At 37.8% G+C, this 22,072-nt stretch overlaps 1 protein-coding gene across 1 annotated transcript in view; it reads left to right on the top strand.

The window, feature by feature from the left end:
• The window catches only part of CCDC172 (coiled-coil domain containing 172), a 43,389-nt gene that overhangs the window by 5,229 nt on the left and 16,088 nt on the right, over window positions 1–22,072 (top strand). Inside the window, exons 3-5 of the mRNA XM_003408939.3 lie at window positions 16,979–17,095; window positions 17,720–17,885; window positions 21,834–21,935. Coding sequence (XP_003408987.1) covers window positions 16,979–17,095; window positions 17,720–17,885; window positions 21,834–21,935 — 385 coding nt within the window. The remainder of the gene's footprint in view (window positions 1–16,978; window positions 17,096–17,719; window positions 17,886–21,833; window positions 21,936–22,072) is intronic.

Here is a 22,072-nt window from a genome sequence, read left to right as displayed (position 1 = left end):
TGGAGCCACTGTCAGTTCTTCCTCTTTTTCATTGACCCTGTACTTTACCAAGCATGATGTCCTGCTTCAGAGACTGGTTTCTCCTAATAACATGTCCAAAGCATGTGAGATGAAGTCTCCCCATCCTTCTAAGAAACATTCTGGCTGTATATCTTCTAAGACAGATTTGCTTGTTCCTCTGGCAGTCCATGGTATAGTCAGTATTCTTCATGAATACCATAATTTAGGTTTTAACAATGGTCTATGTAATAACAAAAGCAAAAACAGCAAAAGACAAAATAAATGGGATCTTATAAAAAGTAAAAACTTTCGTTCGTCAAAAGACTTAACCAAAAAAGTTAAAAGACAAGCTGACGACTGGAATGAATCTTCAGAAACCACATCTCCGATGAGAGTCTAATAACCAAAATATATATAGAACTTTGACAATGTAACAACAAAAGGACAAATAACTGAATCATAAAATAAGCAAAGGACTTGAGCAGGCATTTCATCAAAGAGGACATTCAAATGGCCACCAAATACATGAAAAGTTGCTCAGCGTCATTAGCCATCAGAGAGATGCAAATGAAAACCACAATGAGATACCATTTCCCTTCCACTAGGATGGCTAAAACGAAAAAAAAAAAAATGTTGGCAAGGATGTGGGAAATTGGAACCCTATCCATTGTTGGTGGAATGCAAAATGGTACAGACATTGTGGAAAACAGTGTGGTGGTTCCTCAAAAAAATAAAAATAGAACTACCATATGATCCAACAATTCCACTCCTAGGTCTGTACCCAGAAGACTTGAAAGCAGACTTAAAAAGAGACTTGTACACCAATGCTCATTGCAGCACTCTTCACAATAGCCAAAAAGTAGAAACAACCTAAATACCCATCAGCAGATGAGTGCATAAACAAAATGTGGTACCTAAAAAAAAAAAAATTTTTTTTATATATACAATGGAATACTACTCAGCCAGTAGGATAAATGAAGTCTTGATACATACTACAATATGGATGGAGCTGGAAGACATCCTGCTGAGTGAAATAAGTCAATCACAAAAGGGCAAATACTGTATGACCTCACATACATAAAAAGACAAGAAAAGGCGAGTGTATGGAGACCAAAGTTTGTTAGTGGTTACCCAGGGGCAAGAAAGAAGGAAAAGTGGTATAAATGTGATGGAAAAATCACATTGATTAAGGGTAGGGTCAGTTGCATAGCTGATTATTGTCATTGATGTCAGTAAGTTGTACACCTTAGAAAGTTGAATTGGCAGAAGTTCTGTGATAGATACATTTACAACAATGACCAAAAAAAAAAAAAAAAGGCTGCTTAGTCTACTTATGGGCAACCAAACACCTCATGGGATTTGGTCCCTTGATTTGGAGGTTTAGGGTCTTGGCTTCATGGGTCACCCCAGTTAGTTGGCCTAATAAATGTGTTTAGCGCTTCTGTCTCCTAGTTCATTGCATAGTGCGTGGTATCTTAAAAGCTTGCAAGCAGCCATTCGAGGCATGATGGTTCATCTCTATTCACCTGCAGCAACAGAGAAAGGAGAGTCAGGGATAGGAGGATGATAGGAAATATGTGGCTAATTGCTTCAATGAACAACTGTCTCCTCTGCCATGAAATTAGATGAACTAGATGGTGCCAGGATACCATTACTGAACGTTTTGATCAAAGATTCCATAGAAGAATCCTGATCAAAAGGAGAAAATGCAGAACATAGAGTTTCAAATTCTCATGGACTCCAGACTTTCTAGAGCCATGGAAGGTGGATGAACCCCTGAGACTATTACTGTGACATTATCTTTAAACGAATGAAAAATATTCCTTGAAGTCTTCTTAAACCAAATATTTGTTTAGCTTAACTAGTAAAGAATGTCTGCCTTTAGCATTATGCTCTTTTAAGAACTATCTTTATGGGATCAAATTGACAGCAGCAACTTGAAAGATTAAGGGGCAATGAGTTTATGTTAACATTAACCTTAATTTTAGGAAGAAAAAAAACTGCTTATCGAAATTTAATACTTAAACCCATTTCTTTTGATGGTTACCAAGATAATCTTCAGGAGAAGTTACACAGTCACCACATATGTTACTTATGGTTCCTATGTATTTTTCATGTGAAATTCTTTTAAGCCATATCTCCCTGTCTTGACTCTGTGGTGGTGGTGTTCGGTGCCGTTGAGTTGGTTCCAACTCATAGCAACCCTATGCACAACAGAAGGAAACATTGTCCAGTCCTGAGCCATCCTTAAAATCGTTGTTATGCTTGAGCTCATTGTTGCAGCCACTGTGTCAATCAAAAAGAGGTAAAAGATTTGAAAAGATACCTCTTATGGCAAATAAGCATATGAATAGATGGTCAACATCCTATGTCATGGTTGTTGGTATGTGCCATTGAGTTGATTCCAACTCATAGCAACACTATATTACAGGACAGAACTGCCCCAAAGGGTTTCCTGTTGTTGTTAGGTGCCATCGAGTCAGTTCCGACTCATAGTAACCCTATGCACAACAGAACAAAATAGTGCCCAGTCCTGAGCCATCCTTACAGTCGTCGTCATGCTTGAGCTCATTGTTGCAGCCACTGTGTCAATCCACCTCGTTGAGGGTCTTCCTCTTTGCCACTGACCCTGTACTCTGCCAAGCATGATGTCCTTCTCCAGGGACTCATCCCTCCTGGCAACATGTCCAAAGAATGTAAGACACAATCTCGCCATCCTTGCCTCTAAGGAGCATTCTGGTGGCACTTCTTCCAAGACAGATCTGTTCGTTCTTTTGGCAGTCCATGGCATATTCAATATTCTTCGCCAACACCACAATTCAAAGGCGTCAACTCTTCTTCGGTCTTCCTTATTCATTGTCCAGCTTTCACATGTATATGATGCGATTGATAAATACCATGGCTTGGGTCAGGCGCACCTTAGTTTTCAGGGTAACATCTTTGCTCTTCAACACTTTGAAGAGGTCCTTTGCAGGAGATTTGCCCAATGCAATGCGTCTTTTGATTTCTTGACTGCTGCTTCCATGGCTGTTGATTGTGGATCCAAAAGTAAAATGAAATCCTTGACAACTTCAATCTTTTCTCCGTTTATCATGATGGTCCAGTTGTGAGGATTTTTGTTTTCTTTATGTTGAGGTGTAATCCATACTGAAGGCTGTGGTCTTTGATCTTCATTAGTAAGTACTTCAAGTCCTCTTCACTTTCAGCAAGCAAGGTTGTGTCATCTGCATAACACAGGTTGTTCACAAGTCTTCCTCCAATTCTGATGCCCCTTTCTTCTTCATATAGTTCTTGTATTATTTGCTCAGCATACAGATTGAATAGGTATGGTGAAAGAATATAACCCTGACGTACACCTTTCCTGACTTTGAACCAATCAGTATGCCCTTGTTCTGCCTGAACAACTGCCTCTTGATCCATGTAAAGGTTCCTCATGAGCACAATTAAGTGTTCTGGAACTCCCTTTCTTCTCAATGTCATCCATAGTTTGTTATGATCCACACAGTAGAATGCCTTTGCATAGTGAATAAAACACAGGTAAACATCCTTCTGGTGTTCTCTGCTTTCAGCCAGACATGAGCATTGATATCCCTGGTTCCACGTCCTCTTCTGAAATCAGCCTGAATTTCTGGCAGTTCCCTGTCGATATACTGCTGCAGCAGTTTTTGAATGATCTTCAGCAAAATTTTGCTTCTGTGTGATATTAGTGATATTGTTCTATAATTTCCACATTCAGTTGGATCACCTTTCTTGGGAATAGGCATAAATATGGATCCCTTCCAGTCAGTTGGCCAGGAAGCTGTCTTCCATATTTCTTGGCATAGACAAGTGAGCACCTCCAGCGCTGCATCTGTTTGTTGAAACATCTCAATTGATATTCCATCAATGCCTGGAGCCTTGTTTTTCACCAATGCCTTCAGAGCAGCTTGGACTTCTTCCTTCAATACCATCGGTTCCTGATCACGTCTTGAATCTGTACAACTGTATTTTTAAAGTTGTAATATAGAACTTTAAATATATCGTTTCTTTTAGATTTCATCTTGTTCATCTAGACTATTTCCATAGCTTGTCAAGAGATTTCTGAGTCTGGAGTCCTTTCTTTGTTAGTTGATTATTCCTTCACATGAGATACCTTATTGTTGGAGGTTTGGTTGCTGTCTTCCTCACTCCCCAGTGCCATTTCCAGGACATTATTTCTGCATATGCTTTTGGTAGCTCATGCAGCATTCTAGACTCTATCCTCCCCCCCGCCGCCCTATTTCTGTCATTCTGCTAACTCCCTATCTACTCCCTCATGTTATTTAGACTTTCACCTGACTCCCAAAGTGCACTTTGAACTCATGCCATCTGATCCTGGATGATATTGTCTATAAGGACTACTCAGTTACCACCCTGGCCTTTGTCTCCACATTTTCCATGACCTTATCAACATTCTACCTCAGCCACCTACTTCCATAATTATACCCTGAACATTGTCATCACCTAAATGTACTTCACTTTCAAAATCAATACCAAAAAAAAAAAAAAAAACCCATCGCTGACTCATAGCAGCCATATAGGTCAGAGTGGAACTTCCTGGTAGGGTTTCCAAGGAGTACCTGGTGAATTTGAATTGCTGACCTTTTTGATTAGCAGCTATAGTTCTTAACCACTACTCCACAGGGTTTCCAAGCATTTTGTTTTCTCCCACTGTATTTGTTCCTTACTTTCATCAGGACCTTGAACCCGTTTCTGTCTCTTTCTCTCCATTAGCACCTGCCCATGTATTCATTTCCTTATTCTTAGTTTTCATGGTTGACCAGTCCACTCTAACGCCTTGACTCCTCTCTCCTTTCTTTGCACTCATCTGACCAGACTCCAACTCTGGGCGAATCAGTTATCTGCTGCTCTGACAACACTTCAGGCAATTCTAGGAGAGACAAGATTTCAGCATATATTCATGGACTTTAGCCTCAAGTAGGACCTCCACACTACTTGGAAGTGTTGTTACATTTCTCTCTAGCACTCTGCAATGATTATTGTAAACCTTATCCGCCCTTCTGAACTACTTATCCTCAGGAAATAACCTTGCCTTTTATTTCAGAGGGAAGATAGAAACCATCCAACAGGAACTTTCCCATCTACAGATCTCCACATCTGCATAAGTGAGGATCTTTTACTTTCTTTTATGGAGAAAGTGCCCTTTCTCTTGACAAAGGACAATTCATCTACCTGTGATTCAAATCCTATCACTTTCTGAATTATTATTAATGTTTAATTATCAGTGGGAAGGGTCCTATGGAAAGACGTTGAAGGTTAGAGAGGAAAATAATAGTTAAACTTCCCTGAGGAGACAGAAGGAAGATACTTTGCAGAATGTAAAGTAAGAATTAGCTTTAGACAAGAGGAGTGTTATGGATTGAAGTGTGTTCCCCCAAAATATATGTTATAAATTCTAACCTCTGTGCCTGTAGCTACAGTCCCCATTGGAAATGGGTTGTATTTGCTGTGTTAATAAGACTCAATTAGTGTAGGGTGTGTCTTGAGTCAATCTTTTTTAAGATATAAAAGAGATTAGATAAGCAAGTGAAAGAAGCAGAGATGAAAAGATGAAGGAAGAGAGATGCTAAGCCACATGAAGATTGCTCAGGAGCAGAAGCTCAGAAAAGACAAGGACCTTCCTCCACAGCCGACATGGAGAGAAACCCTCCCCCTAGAATGTACCCTGAATTTGGACTTCTAGCCTCCTAGACCATGAGAGAATAAATCTCTGTTAAACCATTTACTTGGGTCATTTCTGTTATAGCAGCACTACAACTATTATAACAAAAATACCACAAGTGAATGGCTTTAACAGATTTATTCTTTCACGGTCTAGGAGGCTAGAAGTCTGAATTCAGGGTGCAGGTTCTAGGGGAAGGCTTTCTTTCTCTGTGGGTTCTGGGGGAAGGTGCTTGTCATCATCTTTCCCTGCTGTAGGAGCTTTTCAGGGCAGGGACCCCAGGTCTAAAGTAAGCAGTGTTCTCCTGGCTCTACTTTTTGGGTCGTGTGAGGTCCCCATAAAGCAAAAGGAAGAATTGATGAAGTAAAAGAACTGAACAGAAGGTTTCAAAGGGCCTCTCGAGAAGACAAAGTATTATAATGACATGTGCAAAGAGGTGGAGATGGAAAGCAAAAAGGGAAGAACACGCTCGGCGCTTCTCAAGCTGAAAGAACCAAAGAAAAATTCAAGCCTCGAGTTGCAATAGTGAAGGATTCCATGGGGAAAATATTAAATGACGCAGGAAGCATCAAAAGAAGATGGAAGGAATACACAGAGTCATTGTACCAAAAAGAATTAGTCGATATTCAACCATTTCAAGAGGTGGCATATGACCAGGAGCCGATGGTACTGAAGGAAGAAGTCCAAGCTGCTCTGAAGGCATTGGTGAGAAACAAGGCTCCAGGAATTGATGGAATATCAATTGAGATGTTTCAACAAACAGATGCAGCGCTGGAGGTGCTCACTTGTCTATGCCAAGAAATATGGAAGACAGCTTCCTGGCCAACTGACTGGAAGAGATCCATATTTATGCCTATTCCCAAGACAGGTGATCCAACTGAATGTGGAAATTATAGAACAATATCATTAATATCACACGGAAGCAAAATTTTGCTGAAGATCATTCAAAAACTGCTGCAGCAGTATATCAACAGGGAACTGCCAGAAATTCAGGCTGATTTCAGAAGAGGACGTGGAACCAGGGATATCATGGCTGATGTCAAATGGATCCTGGCTGAAAGCAGAGAATACCAGAAGGATGTTTACCTGTGTTTTATTCACTATGCAAAGGCATTCGACTGTGTGGATCATAACAAACTATGGATGACATTGTGAAGAATGGGAATTCCAGAACACTTAATTGTGCTTATGAGGAACCTTTACATGGATCAAGAGGGAGTTGTTAATACAGAACAAGGGGATACTGATTGGTTTAAAGTCAGGAAAGGTGTGCGTTAGGGTTGTATTCTTTCAGCATACCTATTTAATCTGTATGCTGAACAAATAATATGAGAAGCTGGACTATATGAAGAACGGTGCATCAGAATTGGAGGAAGACTCATGAACAACCTGCGTTATGCAGCTATCACAACCTTGCTTGCTGAAAGTGAAAAGGACTTGAAGCACTTACTAATGAAGATCAAAGACCACAGCCTTCAGTATGGATTACTTCTCAACATAAAGAAAACAAAAATCCTCACAACTGGACCAATGAGCAACATCATGATAAACGGAGAAAAGATTGAAGTTGTCAAGGATTTCATTTTACTTTTGGATCCACAATCAACAGCCATGGAAGCAGCAGTCAAGAAATCAAAAGACGCATCGCATTGGGCAAATCTCCTGCAAAGGACCTCTTCAAAGTGTTGAAGAGCAGAGATGTTACCCTGAAGACCAAGGTATGCCTGACCCAAGCCATGGTATTTATCAATCGCATCATATACATGTGAAAGCTGGACAATGAATAAGGAAGACCGAAGAAGAGTTGACAGCCTTTGAATTGTGGTGTTGGCGAAGAATATTGAATATACCATGGACTGCCAAAAGAACGAACAGATCTGTCTTGGAAGAAGTGCCACCAGAATGCTCCTTAGAGGCAAGGATGTTGAGACTGTGTCTTACATACTTTGGACATGTTGCCAGGAGGGATGAGTCCCTGGAGAAGGACATCATGCTTGGCAGAGTACAGGGTCAGTGGCAAAGAGGAAGACCCTCAACGAGGTGGATTGACACAGTGGCTGCAACAATGACCTCAAGCATAAGAACGATGGTGCAAGACCGGGCAGTGTTTCGTTCTGTTGTGCATAGGGTCACTATGAGTCGGAACCAACTCGATGGCACCTAAGAACAACATAAGAACATGAGGTCCCCATGCGTCTCTGCTCACTTCTCTCTTTTATATCTCAGGAGAGATTGGCTTAAGACACAACCTAATCTTGTAGATTGAGTCCTGCCTCATTATCATAACTGCCTCTAATCCTGCCTCATTAACGTAATAGAGGTAGGATTTACAACAGGTGGAATAATCACATCAGAAGACAAAATGGTGGACCATCACACAATACCGGGAATCATGGCCTAGCCAAGTTGACACATAGTTCTGGGGGACATAATTCAATCCCTGACAATAAGAATTTGGTGCTGTAAGAGTGGGGTGCTGCTCTAACAGATAGAAAAATGTGGAAGCGGTTTTGGATTTGGGTAATGAGTAGAGGCTGGAGTAGTTTAAGGTGCATAATAATAAAATCTTTGAAGAGACTGTTTGTAGAATTATGCATGTCAAAGGCAATTCTGGTGAGAGCTCGGAAAGCAGTAAGAGCTATAAAGAAAGTCTCTTCTGTCTTAGAGAACGCATAGAGTGCCAGCAGGAGAATGCTGATAGAAATGTGGGTGTTAAATATGCACCTGGCGAGGTGTTTAAGAAAATGGTGAGCATGTGATTGGACAATAGAGGAAAGATGATGCTTCTTATACAGTGGCAGAGAACTTGTCTGAATTATGTTCAAATGTTTGGTGGAAGGTAGAACTTGTAAGTGATGAACTTGGATATCTGGTTAGTGAGATTTCTAAGCAACATCTTGAAAGGGCCACGTGATTTCTCCTTGTGGCTTATAGTAAAATGCAAGAGGAAAGAGATGAATTTAAAAATAACTGTGGAAAGGGAAAATAGAACTTAAAGATTACAAAATTCTGTTGTACAAACTAAGGACACATGTATTAGAATGTTCATATGTTCACAAAGGACATGGCTGCACAATTTTTTGTTTAAAAAGGTGAAGCCTGTGACTGATGGATCTAACCAACTGCCACAGCAGAAAACCCATCAGCTTAGACTAAAGGGGACAGAAAGAACAAAAGGAAAGAATGCTGTCTGCCTCGTGGAATTCTACAGACAGGAAACAGACCAAAGGAGCTTTATCTGTTGTCCTTCAAGAAAAGAATCATCCTTGGAGCAGCTTGGAGACCAGTAGAACTGTTGGAAGGAACAGGGATTGCAGAAACTTCTTGGCTTCAAAGGGTGGAGCTATGATCTCCTGGATCTCAAAGGATGGGAAGATAACTTCCTAGGTTTCAAAGAGTCGGATTTTCACCAACTCTGTTCCAGAGTGTGGGGCTGCCATTAAGGTGTACCAGGGGCATGGGGCCACTACCCAAAGCTGAGGAGCAGGGCTTCCATGCCCGAGGCAGAAGAACGAGCCTGCTGGGCCAAGGTGGGTGGGTCACCACTCAAATGGGCCAGGAGAATGTGGCTGCCTAAAGCAGAGTTGCCTGCCCAGAGGGCCAGGAAGGCAGCGCTGAAGCCCGGGGCTGAGAGATCTCCCTAGAACCCAGAGGAGGTGGTTAACACTCAGAGTCTGGAGGGCAGGCCATTGCCCAAATGGTCTCAGTGAACAGAGGATTATTTTCAAGGCTTGAGAGTTAATGTAAATTGTTCTGCTGGGTTTTGGACTTGTTTGGTACCTACTAACCGTTCTTTCCCTCCAGTTTTTCGTATTTGTAGTGGGAATGTCTGCCTTGTGTGTGTTCCCCCATTGTACTTTCGAAACATAACTTGTTGTCCAGAGATTGCAGGTTCACAGATGAAGAGAATTTTGCCCCAGGATTGAATACCCCTAAGGGTCTCACCCATATTTGATATAGATTATTCAGAAGACAAGATTTTTGACTTGGAGTTGATATAAGACTTTTGGGATGATGTGATGGGGTGAATGTGTTTTGCATGCGGCGACATGAATTTGGGGGAGGAGATGGGTGAAATGTTACGGATTGAATTGTGTCCCCCCAAAATATGTGTTGTGAATCCTAACCTCTATGCCTGTGGTTATAATCCCCTTTGGGAATGGGTTGTCTTTGTTATGTTAATGGTAGGATTAGTGTAGGGTGTGTCTTGAGTCAGTGTCTTTTGAGATACAAAGCTTAGACAAGTAAGCAAAAGAAGCACATATGGGGGAGGAGAGATGCCAAGACACATGAAGATTGCCTAGAAGCAGAAGCTCAGAGGAGACAATGACCTTCTTCCAGGGCTGACAGAGAAAGCCTCCCCCTAGATCCAGTGCCCTGAGTTTGGACTGCTAGCCTCCTAAAATGTGAGAAAATAAATTTCTCTTTGTTAAAGCTATCTGTCTACTTGTGATATTTCTGTTATAGCAATACAAATGACTAAGTCAAGGATAAATATCTCTTCTGTTGTAAAAACTAAAAATAACAGGTAAAATTCATTAAATGATTGTTTATTGTTTGTGACATAAAGTTATTTTCCTTTCTAAATTATCCCTTAGTCAAGGAGTTATTTATATTGGAATCTTTAAAAGCTTTCCTATTATGAAATGCTCTCTAAATTCTTTTATTTTGAACAAGTGGTCAGTTAATAATGGTTTTGGTTATGAAGAGATCACCAGATTGAATTGATAAAAAGGAGACAAAGACATTTAACAGATTTAATTATTATTCCTGGGAGTATGACTTCAGATTTCCAAGTGCTAGGTGTCATTGTACAAAAGCCATTTAAGGGTAGCTTAACAATTTGCAAATTTCTAAAATATCCTATGTGAGAAAAAACAAACTATGAAAGGATACATAAAATAGGATAGGTTCCTTAAAAAAAGAAAACATACAATACTGTAATTTGTGAGGGATATGTAAATAGTGAAGGTATAATGACATGCATGGGAATGATAAATATCACCAGACATGATTATCTCTGATGGGGTGGAGGATTAATGCAATCAAGGAAGGGTATACAGAGCACTGGAGCTGTACGTGTAAAGTTTTATTTCTTAATTTCTTAAGCTGGATGTGGGAACACAGCTGATATGTTACTTTCCTCACTCCAAGATTGTAAACGATGTCTTTTTCTGGTACTTTCGCGGTTATTTTTTTTTCTTTACTATTGTTGGATTTAAAAATAGTAACTCATTGTCCCCTGCGTAATGTCATGTTTCCTATTGATTTGAAGCACTACCTGTGTGATATACTAATGCATAAGTATATGTGTAAGGAGCCCTGGTGGCACAACAATTAAGAACTCGGTTGCCAGCCGAAAGTTTGGCAGCTCTTACCCACCCAGAGACTCTGAGGGAGAAGGGCCTGGCAATCTGATTTTGTAAAGATTACAGCCTAGGAAACCCTATGGGGCTGTCCTGCTCTGTCACATGGGCTATGAGTCGAAAATTGACTCAATGGCACCTAACAACAGCAACGTGTGTGTGTGTGTGTGTGTGTGTGTGTGTGTCTAGATTTTCTTTTTTTTTTTGGCACTCGTATCATATTGCCTTAATTATGTTAGCTATAAAGTATTTTTGGCTCTTCTGAAGGACAGTTCTTTTTCTGAATTTTCCTGATTCTTTTCACAGTACCTTTTTTTTTTTTTCTAGAAAAATTTGAGAAGTATTTTGTTAAATTCTAACAAAACAAAATTAAAAAATTGGAATTTTGAGGTTGCACTGAATTGATAATGATGATTTGGGAAGAATTGATGTATTTACAACTCTGAATCTTCACATTCAAGTATATCCTTCTATTTATTCAAATCTTCTCTTATGTCCCTAATTTTTTTTTTCATAATGGTCTCAGATCGTTCTTTTTTTAATTGATTTTTTTGGTTGTATTTTTGCTATAGTAAATGGAATATTTTCTATGCTTTTTTCTATTTATTGTTGGTAACTAGAAAATATATTTGGTTTTTAGTATTTGGTAGTCTCTTTACTGAACTCTTTTTTATTTCTAACCATTTCTCAGATTTTTTATTAGGTATATAAAAATGGCATCTGCCCCAACAAACAGAGAATTGTGTCTCAACTTTTTGATAATTATATCTCTTCTTCTTTTTTTGCCACATTTTATTGACAAGAACTTCCAGAAAAAAATCTTAAAAGCAGTGGTAGTTTCAGGTCTCTTGATAATCCGTAACGAAAAAGTGAGATTAGAGCAAAAAGACTTGACAGAGGTGAGGGAATGAACCCTGGGGAATCTGAGGAAAGAGATTTCAGGCAGGGGGAGCTAGTGAGGAGGGAATGTAACTAGTGTGTTTAAGGAACAGCAAGGAGGCCAGAGGAACCCTGGTGGTGCAGTGGTTAGGAGCCTGGCTGGTAACTAAAAGCTTGCTGTTCGAATCCACCTACCACTCCTTGGTAAACCCTGTGGAGCAGTTCTAGTCTGTCAGAATTGACTTGGTGCCAACGGGTTTGGTTTTTTTGTTTTAAGAAGTCCAGTGTGGCTGGAGGGGAGTAAGCGAGGAGGAGACTGGTAGGATATTAGGCTAGAGAAGTAGTGAGTGAATACAACCATGGAAAGCTTTGAAAGCCATTGTAAGGACTAATATTTCCTAATATTAGGATTGCTTCCTTGCTTACTGTATTAGGATTGCTGTGTCATAGTGAGTAATTTTTTAAGCATTACATGTGTTTTAGAAAGAGTATTTATAAAAATAGCTTTCTAAAAAATGTAACATTTTTTATTAATACTATAGTCACTGATCTACTCCAGTGTTTGAAACGTCTCTTTATCATAGCTCTAACAAATGAATTTCCCCCCTAACTACTATGAATCTAGGAATGTGAAACCTTCTCTATAACGCTCTTTATGTTTTCTTATGTAAAGTTGCCTATTCTGTTTTTTTTTTTTTTTTTTTTAGGCAAAGCATTTAATCAGCAAAATGTCAGTTCCTCAAGACTAAGATTATTTTCAACAACAGTAATCACAACAAAGAGTAGCATTGTGCTTTGCTTATTTGGACCAAAACGTTAATTTAAAAGCTTCAGTCATATTCAGTTTTCAGCTTCTTCTGGTACAGAAATACCTAAAGGCACACCAGCAGCTAGAGTAGTGAAGAGTCACAAATCATGGCTATGCTGGAGGCTGACCTAGTTGACCAGGTTATCGACTCACTGGGAAAACTATAAGCTCAGTTAAAAAAATCAAATATCCCAAGAGGAATAAAACAGAGAAAGGAAAAAAGAATCTTTACTGCTGAGAGAAGCAGAATGAACTGGGGAGTTGGCACTGCTATACATTAAAATTTTCCAAAACAGTAATATTTTCTGACAAAGCATGGCTACTTGATTCTAGAAGGTAACTTTAAGGCTGCATGCAAATATTTTTTTCTTTATTTCAGGTCAGAGGAGAGAGAGAGAGATGAGAAAAAGAAAATTGTATCCCTGCAAATAGAAAATCATCCGCTCTCTTCTTTCATTGTTTGTAGCCCTTTGGGGTCACTGGATACCTTAGGAGGCAAAGTCAGTAGTTTTTAAGTTCTTATTTATCAGAAGATGTTCAACTACCACAGATATGATAGTGCCTGAATTCAAACCTGACTGAGAGAGATATATTCAGATATATTTTCTAAGCCATAATACTGTGTATTTTCTAGTTTCATCCTGATCTCCACCTATCACCTTTGCATTACAAAATGATCAGAAAGAGAGCTTCTGATAATTTGTTCTGTGAAATCGCTTCATCTTTTGATCCCATCAGTATGTTCAGGGTTGTATCTCGAATATTTACCTAAATCTTACACATCTGTAGATCTGGCTTCCAAACACAGGAATGTGAATAAACAAGAAGTTAGTTGAGACAATAGAAAGAACAAAAGGAACAACCAGAAATTCATTCTGCAAGTAGGTGGCCATGAAGAACTATTTTAGTTCAGAAGTTTTTTTGTATCTGCAGTTCCATTAAAATATGATAGGTCTGTATGAATAATACGAAGCCTTACGTAATTCTGCAACCTTAACTTACTGATGTCCTCAGTGTTGTGAACCTGTGGGCATCTTTTCTTGCTTGACCTTCCTACTTCAGCTTTCCCAGACTCTTGACTTTCTCTGTTGTGGTTATTTCCCTTACTTGCTAAGACCTTTTTATATTAAATGTTTTCATGATAAGTCCTGAGTAAATTTAAAACTTAATGTCACTGTAACCTTTCTGTGGAGTCCCTGGGTGGTGCAAACGGTCAATACACTCAGCTGCCAACTGAAAGGTTGGAGATTCAAGTCCATCCAGAGACACCTCAGAAGAAAGGCCTGGTGATCTGCTTCTGAAAAATTAGCCATTGCAAACCCTGTGGAGCACAGTTGTGCTTTGACACACACGGGTCGCCATCGGAATCAACTCGACAGCAGCTTTTGTTTTTAACCTTTTTGTAGTTGTTGACTCTGGCACTTCTTAGGTCTTGATTAAAAGAGGAAGATGTGGAAGCAAAATGTGAAAGGATGAGAGATAAAGTAGGAATAAAGAAGGAAGATTAATAATAAATGTAATAAAATAAAAACAGAAGCAGAGAAGACCTCAAAATGGATAATTAACGTAGAATTTTAGGGAAGAGAAGATTGTAGATAATACCCTTCTTATAAAATCTTTTGAACCAAACCAAACCCGTAGCTGTTGAGTTGATTCTGACTCATAGCGACCCTATAGGACAGAGTGGAACTGCCACATAGAGTTTCCAAGGAGCGGCTGGTGGATTTGAACTGCCAGCCTTTTGGTTAGCAGCTGTAGCTCTTAACCACTGTGCCACCAGGGTTTCCATCTTTTGAACAGCTGTCTACTTTTCAGTCTTTGGTATGTAGCTTTATTTTTTCAGCTTATGGAAAAATATACCAATTAAGTGTCAATATGCCATTAACAGCTGTCTTTTTAACATTAGTTATTTTCCATTTTAAGAAAGAGGATAATGAGCTCAGTGGAAATTTTGGTTATTTTAGCATTTTTTTTTTTTTTTTATAGAATTTAGTAGGTGATCGATGGAGCAGAACACCTTCGCTTCCAAGTCCTTAACATAAGGCTTTTCTGAATTTGAATAATTAACTTGCTTAGGTCTTAAATTATTAAAAATTTCTTAGTTTGATAAGTAGTATTTTCTTCATTTTAGGGTTTTGACACAGGCCTTTTACTACAGATCAGTGGCAGAAACAGAATCAGAACTCTGGAATTTTGATTCAGAAATGCCTAATACCTCGCATACCTTACTGAATCAAACCGAAGTTTATCCAGCCCAGTGCTTAGTCTCTAGAGCACTTTTGTGGGGGCTCATGGTTACTGTCCAAAATAGCAACTATGAGAATTAGGTATATACTGCAAGCAACCTTCTCTCAGTAACCTCTGATGGATCTAGTATTCAATAATTTTTCAAAATGTTTCTTAATTTACATACTTTCAATTTTTACTGTGGTGAGAGACCAAAGTCTTTTTTAGCACCAAAATTACCTTTTTACTACTTTGAAATAGTTCTCCTATTTTTGCGTTAATGTCATGATTCAGAAGAAGGGAAGTCAGAAGACCTGGATTTTTGTCCTGGGTTTGCCGCTAACTGATTATATAAACTTTGTTAAGGCATTTAACCTCTCTGGACCTGGTTTTATTCTCATTTATATAATAAGTTCTAAGCCGTGAAGCGTTTCCTTATTCTAAATACACGTGAAAGAACTCATGATCATATGCTTATTTGCCCTTGTTGCGAATTTCTATTTGATTTAATAGATTTGGCTGTAAGTTTTCTAATTTCTATCTTATCAGACAATAAAATACTAACTGCACCATTCCCTTTATGCTGAATTTTAAAATTATTTTCCCAGTTCCTTTGATCGTATAAATTGCATGTCTCTACTCTTTCTCTGTCGATGTCTTTCTTAAGATGTGGTTGATGAGAATAGCACCAAGTACCGAGGTGTGCGTAGATGTGCCACGATCTTGTTTATTTCTGCTACTTTTTTTTTTAAATGCCAATATTTTTTGGACTTTTCAGCCATAACATTTCAAAATCTCTTTTAGGCCAACGCTTTGCCTCTGGACTAGACTATCCCTAAGCATTTTACTCTTCAATTTCTTCCGGGACAGAGATTTCACAACCTGTCTCTCACCTTGAGGAAGTTCTTATAGCTAACATAAATCTTGCATCCTGCAATTTAAGTTGAATTTGTTCCCTTTTCTTCTCTCTCTGGAGATGGGAACAGTCCTAAACTGAAAGTGATGCTTTCTTGTGAGGGCTAACACTGAACATAGTAGGAAGATTATTTCCAGGCTAACATCATACTTATTTTAACATTTATTTTAGAGCTTTCTGACTTGCATTTCAATATTCATGGTCTCAGGTGATACCATTCTTTAAGGCCCAAATGAAATAAAACAGTTGTATGTCTAATATTAATATTTATTATATCTTATGCTATTTGGAACCAAATGAATTACAAAGATAAAAATGAATTCTCAAGCCCATTTGAGGACTTAAGCAGATTTATGTTTTATTTATATAATATATGGACTATAGTCATGGGACTGATTTTTTGCCCGTGGTTTATACATTTTATCTCATTTTTATTAGTCATATTATGGACACGATTTATTTATCTGTATCTTCCTTACAACATGTGAAAACAAAAGCCCATTCTTTAAAACAAACTATCTTGAAGCTGATTTCAATGTGTGTAGTCCAAAGAAGAGGGTCCCTAGGTGGTCTAAATGTTCACGTTCAACTAGTTTGAACCCACCCAGTGGTACCATGGAATAAAAGGTCTGGTGGTCCTTTCAGTAAGATTAAAGCCAAGAAAACCCTAGGAGCGTTTCTTCTGTTCTGTGACACGTGGGGTCACCATAGGTCAAAATTGACTCAGTAGCAACCAACCCAAAAACAGTCAAAAAACTTGAGTACAAAAGCTAAGAACTGTCTTAAGTATTAGAGGGGAAAAGGAGAACACATTCTCTGCTCTTCAGCAGCCTATAGGCTTATTGGGGGGAGGGATTATAAAATTAAAATCATGGAGCTCTTATGAAATAACACAAGAGAATGCATATAAAATAATGTATTTTAAGTGAATTTTACTTTGCATTTTAAAGACTAATACAAAAAACGTTTTATACTATGCAGATCTGTTCTATTAACTAAAAAAAAAAAAAAAACTATTAACTAAGGTACCTGAAAATGTCTAAGTGTTTCATTCTAATTTCTGTGTTTTTTTTGCTTTGAAGGTTCAACAGTGTTCTGAAAAATCCTTCCTCTTACAGCTTTTGAAAACTCATGAAAATGCGATAAATAGACAGTATAGTGAAATTACAAAGCAAAGGAATATACTTCTTCAAACCTTTGTAAGTTGACAGCCACTTAAAAAATCTGTTTCACTAATTTTATCAGAAAGTTGAACTTTTTTTGTGTACTTTTAGAAAATTATCCATATGTACATTGGCAGATAGTCTTGTTCAGATGTGGAAAAGTATTAAGAGCTATTTGAAACCAATTGATAGGGTAATATAGTTAGAAAGAATTATATAGGAGTTATTTATAATTGTAGTAAGTATAAAAGAAATGATGAAACTGATTGGAGTTGCTCAGGCTTTCAGAACTTGGTTTTAATACTTTTCAAAGGCAGAGAGTTCACGCTTGAGGTATATTTATGGGTGTGGGTGAAAAGATGGAATTTGTTTATCTTTTTATCTGAAGTCAGAGCCAACAGAAGGAATAGTTTTGAATGATAGGGCCAATTTCTGAATATTGCTTATAATTAGTTGACATTTCTTATAAAAACACAGTAATATTTTGGTCCCAGCTTCAGGTTTTGATTAATAGTACTAGAGGAGTGAAGCACTTTTGTGATAATACTAGAAAGTATAATTTATGCTTTTGTTAATTCCAAATTGTTGCATTTTAAATCACTAAGGAATAATACAATTGTACCTAATACCTACATTTGATCTTTCATTTTTGTTTTTCAGGAGGCTACAAAGAAAAAAGCGGAAGAGGAGGAGGAAAAATTTATTAAGGAAATTACAGACTTCAATAATAAATATGAAATAACAAAGGAAAGAGAACTTTTGATGAAAGAAAATGTCAAGATTGAAATATCTGACTTGGAAAACCAGGCAAACATTTTGAAAAAAGGTATGATTGCACCTCATTTGTCTGGCATTAATGAGAAATTATTTATTTTGAATCAATTAATTTTCTAGAAATTGAACTTTTTTCATAAGCAGATTGATTTATTGCATAGCTATTCTTTTATTTTTATCTTAATTGTCCTAATCATTATGTATCTTTGTTGTAAGCAGTTTCAGTTTCTTTAAAAGTAGGTGTAACACGAGCGTTTAGTCATTCATTCAGTAAGTATTTATTTATGACCTGTTATGTGATAGGCACTGTTCTGGCTCCTGGGGATATAGAAGTAAAAACTGGAGAAGGGATATGTGTAAGTAGATATTCAGAGTGCAATGTGATGGATACACGAAGTGAGGAGGGAATGAATTCAAGAGACATTTAGGAAGAATGACTGGACTTTGCAACTGATTAGATGTGGACAGAAATAGGGAAAGTCAAAGATTAATCTCAGTTTTCAAACTTCAGAAATTAGACAGAATGATGGTACCAGGAGTTAAAAAAAACAATGGTGGGGTAGACCTGTCTGAGTTATAGCCTTATCCAGACAGAAGGGTTGAGTGTTGTTTCAGGTATTTTTAGTTGGCCATGCCTAATAGGATATATAGGTGGCGATGCCTAATGGGCAAGTAGAAATTTGGTTGTGAAGCTGAAGAGATAGAGATTAGATTTGGGGGTGAATGCAAAGGAGTTGGTGGCATCATTCAAAGGGAACATATGTAGGGAACATGGATGAGGACCAGAAACCTGGGAAATCACAGTGGTTAAGGAAATGAGAAGATTGAGACAGAGTAGTAAAAGAGGGCAAGAGGAAGACCAGCACAGTGTAATATTTTGGAAACCAGATGTTCAAAAGGTTTTCCTCAAATCAATGGAAATCAAAAGTGGGGTATTAATTTGGCAAACAGAGATAACTATTATACTATTCAAGAGCATTATCATGGATTGCAGTGGGAACAGAAGGCAGAGAGTAACGGAGTGAGGAGTGAATGGGAGTTGAGGAAGTAGAGAGTACAAATACAAATGATATTAAATGGAAAACAAGTTTTTAGGGGAAGCCTATACAAAATGTACTGTTACTTATATTATGCCTTTAGTAAATGGAGAATTATAAACACATTTAGCTTTTTTATTGACCAGTAGCTGTTATTATAAATCATTCATTGTTGTGCTTTAAGTATAACGATTATTATTGTAGGTAACATTTATTAGCTTTATACCATGTAACAACCACCATCTAGAATATTACAAATGCTAAAAGTCAGACTTACTGAATTTAATCTTGACTTTCCCCCTCAATAGCTGTGTTACTTTGAGCACGATGCTTACCTTTTCTGTGCCTCAGTTTTCTCATCTATGAAAATGGAGAAACAATAATGGCCTTATAAGATTGTTGTGAGGATTCATTGAAATAATATTTAAGTTCCTAGAATACTGCCTGGCACATGATTTGTTGATGTTGTGTGCCTTCGAGTTGATTCTGACCGTATATAACAGAGTAGAACTGCCCTATAGGGTTCCTTGGCTGTAATCTTTACGAGAGCAGATTGCCAGGTCTTTCTTCCTGTGGAGCTGCTGGTGGGTTCAAACCACTGACCTTTCGAGCACTTAACTATTGTGCCACCAGGGCTCTTTGGCATATGATTAAGCCCTCAATGTTACTGAGATTATAGTTCTTCATTAGTTTCAATTTGTACATGAAGGAAATGAGGTTCACAGAGAAAAATTATTTTGGACAAGGAGTATAAGACAGAGATTCTTAACCAGAAATACTTACAAAAACCTGGGAAGATTTTAAAAAGTTTGTAACTTTTGAAGTCTCATTCCCAACCTATCGAACCAGAATCTCTGTGGTTGAGGGCCATTGAATGTGTTTTTGTTGTTGTTGATGTGATGCGTACCCCTATTTAATAACAGAGATGTGTAACAGAGTTAAATAGATATTAAGCTTAGAAGATACTCTGGAACTAACTTTCTTTCAAAAGTCATGGATGGGAGTTCTGCTTCTGATACGGAGGAAAGGAGAGAGGATACCTAACAACCAAATCATCCCACAAATTATAGCTATAAACTCTGAACCAAAAACAGACAAGTGAGTAAAACTTGGAGCAAGAGACTAGAAAGGAGTGAATTCTGCGTGTTTTTTTTTTTTGTGTGTGTGACATTGCACAGTCAGAGGGGGCAGATGCAGTCAAAGGGGTGGCTGTACAGGAATTGCTAAACACTGATAGAAAGCTCCATCATTCTTGCCACAGGTCCAGAGGAAGAAGTTCTGGCCATCAGTACTATAGGAGAGTGAAGGGGAGGAGGACCCTGGAAGGGAGACAGCCAGAGAAAGAATCCCAAATTCTGTGTTTAAACTTAGTCCGAGTCTCTGGTTGACCCCTGAACCACGCATGTGTGGAACAAACTGAAACCCTCCCAGAACTGAGACCTGAGCTAATGCCCACCATAGGTGTGACAGCGTGCAGTATAAATTCAACCAAGTTAATTGCTTGCTTATAAAAAAAAAAGAAGTCAATACTCCTTGAGCAAAGTAGTGGAACCCAAAGTCTCCACAACATGATACACACAGTGTTCAGTATATAATCCAAAATTACTTCACCTGTGAAGAACCAGGAACATGTGATCCAGTCTCAAAAGAAAATCTTAGGATATCAAACCCAAGACCACCAAATTAACTTAAATAGAATGGGTAAATTTCTTGGAAGAGTTAGCTATAAAAAGCCCACTCAAGAAGAAATAGATAGCCCTGTATCTCTTAAGAAATTGAATTGGTAGTTAAAAATACTCCTTCACAGAAAACTCCAGGGCCCAGATAGCTTCACTGGTAAATTCTAAAAAAAAAATTTGAAAAAGAAATAATGCCAATTCTACACAAGCTGGTTCAGAAAATAGAAGATAATGAATACTTCTCAACTCATTTCGTGAGGCCAGAATTACCCTGATATAAGAAAACTACAGAGACATGTCATTCGTAAGCATAGACATAAAAATTGTAACAATGTTAGCAAATATAATCCAACAATATTCTAATATAATACATAATGATATAGTGGCATGCATTACAGGAATATAAGGCTGATTTAACATTTTTAAAGCAATCAATGCAATATTTCATAATAACATAATGAACAAGAAATTATAATTTTAATAAATATAGAAAAAGCATCTGACAAAATTCAACACCCATTTCATACATAATCAAAATGCTCAGCAAATTAGGAATAGAAGGGAACGTCCTCAATCTGATAAAAAAGCCTGTCTGAAAAGCCTACATCTAACATCATATTTAATGGTGAAATATTGATTACTAACATCATACTTAATGGTGGAATGTTGAATACTTTTCCCCAAAGAATAAGAATAGGAGAAGGATGTTCATTATTACCACTTCTATTCAATATAGAAGTGGATGTCCTAGCCATCTGAGCCATTGCTAGGAACAGTGGTCATGGACAGCTTTCTTAAGGAGATGAGTCTTAAAGAATGAACTGGAGTTTGTTGTAGGAAGAAAGGAAGGATGGACATTCTAGAGAGAGGAACGGATATCAACAATACTGCAGAAGCTTGTACCCATTTGAGTACTAGGCAAAGCCTTTTTAAACATGCTTTAAAATTTTTTTTCTTTTTTTTTTTTAGTTAGGGAGGATAGCGTTTTCTTGTCTAATTGGGAAGCTCCTTTTACTTAGTGTTAATGACATTGTTTTCAGTTCTCCTTTGGTAGCCTAACCATCAATTAATTTCCTCTTTTTATCTAGTTGGTGCACAATGAATCCTGGTTAATTTATTAAAAAGAGTTCCTAGGTGGTCAAGGGAAGACGGGCTTAAAATTGACCAGATGCTGCTTAAATATTTCCTGTATAAGAGAAAGTTAGTAACAAGTAACTGACATATTTGCTGTCATGTATAAGGCAAAGCCTAAATACTTAACATACGATTTTTCTTTGTTTCTAGAAATGAAGTCAATGGAACATGATAGTGGCCTGTTAAATGAACTTCATAAGCAAAAGAATGAATTAGTACAAGAATTATTTACTCTCCAGAGAAAACTTAAAGGTATTACCTTTATGAATTAGTTTATTTTGCTGATGAAAATACTAGTTATACCCACGTGATAGAGTAATATTATGCTTTAAATATTTATTAGCCTTTTGGGATATAGTGCTATTATTCACATTAAAAAGAAATAAAGC

This window comes from Loxodonta africana, chromosome 16, assembly GCF_030014295.1.
Source record: "Loxodonta africana isolate mLoxAfr1 chromosome 16, mLoxAfr1.hap2, whole genome shotgun sequence".
NCBI lineage: Eukaryota > Metazoa > Chordata > Mammalia > Proboscidea > Elephantidae > Loxodonta > Loxodonta africana.
The sequence above is the reverse complement of the archived record's forward strand: the minus strand, read 5'-3'. Positions and strand labels throughout refer to the sequence as shown.